This window comes from Poecilia latipinna, unplaced genomic scaffold, assembly GCF_001443285.1.
Source record: "Poecilia latipinna isolate Pla-1442-1.1 unplaced genomic scaffold, P_latipinna-1.0 Scaffold2499, whole genome shotgun sequence".
Taxonomy (NCBI): domain Eukaryota; kingdom Metazoa; phylum Chordata; class Actinopteri; order Cyprinodontiformes; family Poeciliidae; genus Poecilia; species Poecilia latipinna.
This window is the reverse complement of record NW_015115115.1, coordinates 26894-31505: the sequence shown is the minus strand read 5'-3', so window position 1 is coordinate 31505 and position 4612 is coordinate 26894. Positions and strand designations below refer to the sequence as shown.

At 47.2% G+C, this 4612-nt stretch overlaps 1 protein-coding gene across 1 annotated transcript in view; it reads left to right on the top strand.

Moving 5' to 3' along the window:
- The first annotated feature begins 496 nt into the window (after positions 1 to 496).
- hsdl2 (hydroxysteroid dehydrogenase like 2) overlaps positions 497 to 4612 on the top strand; it is an 8411-nt gene continuing 4295 nt past the window's right edge. Inside the window, exons 1-8 of the mRNA XM_015019888.1 lie at positions 497 to 630; positions 1915 to 2078; positions 2167 to 2265; positions 2347 to 2461; positions 3258 to 3361; positions 3462 to 3560; positions 3635 to 3829; positions 3902 to 3973. Coding sequence (XP_014875374.1) covers positions 512 to 630; positions 1915 to 2078; positions 2167 to 2265; positions 2347 to 2461; positions 3258 to 3361; positions 3462 to 3560; positions 3635 to 3829; positions 3902 to 3973 — 967 coding nt within the window. The 5' untranslated portion in view covers positions 497 to 511. The remainder of the gene's footprint in view (positions 631 to 1914; positions 2079 to 2166; positions 2266 to 2346; positions 2462 to 3257; positions 3362 to 3461; positions 3561 to 3634; positions 3830 to 3901; positions 3974 to 4612) is intronic.

The following is a 4612-nucleotide window of genomic DNA, read 5'->3' as shown; positions in this document are numbered from 1 at the left end:
ATGTGGGATGAAGAAAAAACAGGAAGATGGTTTTATAAAATTCAGATTGTAGGAGAAAAGAAATGGAATATGAAATAGAAAGGAGGAAAGATTTGGACATACAGGACTTAATTATACACGCTTTAAAATTCAAAAGCACAATAATGGCAAATGTGATCATTGTGAAAAATATGAAACAATAGAACATGTTATGCTAGAATGTCATAAATATGAAAAAGACAGAAGAGAAGTAGAGAGTTTGAAAGTATAAAGGAAAATGTTAATTTATTAGATATTTTGAGGAAGAATTTCATCAAATAGTTATTCAATTTTTAAAGAAAACTAAATTATTTAATAGAAATTGATTATAGTAGGTGTGTTTGTGAATGCATGTATGATATAGATGGGTAGATTGCAAAGTTATGTATAAGTATGTATATTTGTATATGTATGTGTGGTACATGTATTTATATGAGTAAAATCAAGAAGAAGAAGCATCTTGTTCAGAGAAGATCTTTGTTGAACAACTCGGATGTTAATAAGACGTAACATCCGGTGTGACGGGTCTGTGAAGTGGGTGAAAGGTGAAAAAAGTCTCCCCTGGTGTTTGCTGGTTTTCTGCTCTGGGATCGTCATGTTGCAGAACTCGGGGTGAGTTTGAGCTCCGGGTCAGAACCGAATCCAAAACTAGGCAGAAACCAGCAGCCTGCTGCGTCGCTGGGACTCCTTACTGGTTTTACTCTGGTTTCACTGGGAAAGTACCAGTAACTGAGGTTTTCCAGAGCCGAACTGACACAGGAGCAGTTCTGATTGTAATACCGGGTTTGACTCGGTTCTGCTCCTTCTGCCCGCTGACCTTTGAGCAAGGCAGCTTAACTTGGTTCTTTGAATGAAGTTCGGTTCGAGCTGTTGGCGTCAGTTAACTTCTGTTAGCTTCGTGGCTAACAGCGCTTCCGGTGTCTTTCTTTTATCAGATTCCCGGTTGTTATATGAATGTTTTGACATGAAAATGATGAATGTGTTTAGTTCGCATGTTTTTAAATAATATGAATATAGAAAAAAACAAAAAGCTGTCGGGCAGGAAAAGCTCCTTCAAAATAAATGCTGGCAGTGTTGTTGCTCTGCCGAGGCTTTTATTATGAAAGACCAAAAGATCAAAAAAGTTGAACCAACAAAATTAGATCATATAGTAAATCAGACCTAGTTATTTCTGTAGGTAAAATAATTAAGAGTAAATAATGAAATGCATAATAATGGTAAAGTTCTGCTTTCATTTTTATTTTAATAATTTATGGTGTTTAAATTAGTTTGTTTCCTGCTGAAGTTGCAGCATTTCTCCAGTGAGATTAATGCTTCCACCCAGCAGGGGGCAGTACTGTGTGACCCTCTCTCCATCAGGTCCTGATGTTCCGGGCTCCTTCATCCCAGCTTCAAGTTCCTCCAACATTTTGCTCTTCTCTCTGATTAGTTCTGGTCCGGTTGGGCCTGGCATCCTGTGATGGTTGCCACTAGAGGGAGCTGCAGCACAGCCAGAGGATCTCTATAGCACAGCTTTGGCAGAAAGACAGTCGGTTCTGTTCAGTTAGTTTACATTGGGCTGAAAGAGGTGGTACCGCTAGAAGCAACATGAAAAGGTCGCTAATGTGGCGGCTAACGTCCATGTCCTGGCTGACCTCTGACACCTGAGTGAAGTTGACCCCCCCACCTTCTTCAAATTAGACAAAATTGGTGTCAATCAACTCCACTACGTTTGTGCAGCAAACATTTTTGTTTGCTGTTGTTATTTTAAAAATATTAATAAAAATGTTCTCTGACCTGCAGGATGTTTGTGGCGGAGCTGAAAGTTCTAGATGATTCTGTCATTAACCAGCCACACACAGCAGCAGGGTCAGTTATTAGTAGTGATGATGTCATGGAGCTGCTGTCACCCCACAGGAAGCTCGCCGGCTGCACGCTCTTCATCACGGGAGCGAGCCGCGGCATCGGGAAGGCCATCGCCCTCAAAGCCGCTCAGGACGGCGCCAACGTGGTGATCGCCGCCAAGACGGCCGAGCCTCACCCGAAGCTTCCTGGAACCATCTTCACGGCAGCAGATGAAGGTGAGGAGAGCTGCTGGGTCCGTTCCAGTTCAGCCCGGGCCTTTCCAGTCTGTGTCCCATCATGACCAGTTGCTGCTATGTGTCCCAGTGGAGGCGGCCGGAGGGAAGGCGCTGCCCTGCGTCGTCGACATCCGGGACGAGCAGCAGATCGGAGCGGCCGTTCAGAAAGCCGTGGAAACATTTGGAGGTAAAACGCCCGATTGGTTGGTTCACCATGATGTCATCTATTAGCTGTGACATCATCACTGATATCGTTTGTGATTGGCAGGCATCGACATCCTGGTGAACAATGCCAGCGCCATCAGCCTGACTGGAACGCTGGAGACGCCCATGAAGAAGGTGGACCTGATGCTGGGGATCAACCTGAGAGGAACATATCTGACGTAGGAGCACTGGGAGCACTGGGAGCACTGGGAGCACTGGGAGCACTGGGAGCACTGGGAGCACTGGGACAAGGTTTCCCCCCGAAAACTTGCTAAGCGCAGTGGTTGGGCAGTCATTCATCCACCTTGTTGTGTTTTTGTTAAAAATGTTTAAAGTTGACAGAAATGAAAAAATATCTTGTTAATTTCATGTGTTATTGAAAGATTAAAACCTGAACATCAACTGTAAAGTCTTGCAAACATTTTAAAAATACTAAAGCGATGCTTCGCCAGGTGGTGGCACAACTAGAGCCTGGTGGCCCGCCGGGCTTATAATACACTGGAGGAAACACTGTGGGAGCACTGGGAAAACTGGGAACCCAAATGCAATCTTCCTGAAATTTCAGGAGTTAATGTTCAAAGTGCCACAAATATGATAAACACTAAATTACAGTGGAGAATCATCAGTCCTGCACTAGGTTCTGACGTTTGAGGCTGGAGAGACCAGCTGGTCCATTAGCATGCTATCCTTATGAGCTAACAGAACAAAATGGTCCCTGACAATCGTTAAGTTCCCTTTGTCGGCCTCTATCTAAGCCGCTAATGTTCCCTAACGCGGGAACGCCCACGTTAGGCTTAGCTTTACGTGTGTGTGTGTGTGTGTGTGTGTGTGTGTGTGTGTGTATACACACACGAGTATGCAGCTAAAAGAGAAAGGAAATCACAGAATTATTTATTCAACATTACCATGCAGTTTGTGTGTTAACGAGCTGCCCTTAACGAGCGGCCCTTAACGAGGCGTGTTTGTGCCTCTCAGGTCAAAGCTGGTCATCCCCCACCTGCTGAAGAGTCGCCGTCCTCACATCTTGAACCTGTCGCCGCCCCTCAACCTGAACCCCGTCTGGTTCAAGAACCACACCGGTAGCCATAGAAACCAGATGACTCCTCCCCTTCCATGTAGCCGTGGAAACCAGCTGGAAGCCCCACCTCCTCATCAGTAATTTATGTTGTCATTTGGCAGCGTATACGATGGCGAAGTACGGCATGTCCATGTGCGTCCTGGGAATGGCCGAAGAGTTCAGAGGTCAAATTGCCGTCAACGCCCTGTGGCCCAGAACTGGTAAGCATTAGCAACTCCTGGGAGTGGTGCATGCTAGCAGGCTTTGCTCTAACCCCACCTTTCTGTTACCATAGCAATCCAGACGGCGGCCATGGACATGCTGGGAGGCGACGGCATCGGGAAGCAGTGCCGTACGGCAGACATCATGGCGGACGCCGCCTACGCCGTTCTGTCCAAGCCCAAGGACTACACGGGTCACTTCCTGGTGGACGAGGACGTCCTCAAGGAGCACGGCGTCAAAGACTTTGACCAGTACGCCGTCCAGCCAGGTGAGTCCCACCTCTCACCTGGTCGACTCACCGCACCATGTGACGCTGACGGAGCCTCTGATTGGTCCACAGGCCACCCACTGCTACCGGACTTCTTCCTGGACGAAGCGCCGGAGTCCCTGGTCAAACAGATGGAGCAGCACGGTGAGTACTACAGGGTACTACAGGGTAGTACTGGGTAAAACAGGGTACTACTGGGTACTACTGGGTACTGCTGGATACTACAGGGTAGTACTGGGTAAAACAGGGTACTACTTGGTACTACTGGATACTACAGGGTAGTACAGGGTAGTACTGGGTAAAACAGGGAACTACTGGGGACTACTGGGTACTGCTGGATACTACAGGGTAGTACTGGGTACTACAGGGTAGTACTGGGTAAAACAGGGTACTACAGGATACTACTGGGCACTACTGGGTTGTACAGGGTTCAACTGGGTACTACAGGGCACTGCTGCGTACTGCTGTGTACTGCTGGGGATTATACGGTACTGCTGGGTACTACAGGGTTCAACTGGGTACTACAGGGTACTGCTGGGTACTACAGGGTTCAACTGGGTACTACAGGGTACTCCTGGGCACTACTGGGTACTGCTGGGTAGTACCCAATAGTACTACCCTGTACTATTGGGGGGGGATTATACAGTACTGCTGGGTAGTACAGGGTACTACTGGGTACTGCTGGGTACTATTGGGTACTACAGGGTACTGCTGCGTACTGCTGGGTACTATTGGGTACTACAGGGTACTGCTGCGTCCTGCTGCGTCCTGCTGGGTACTACA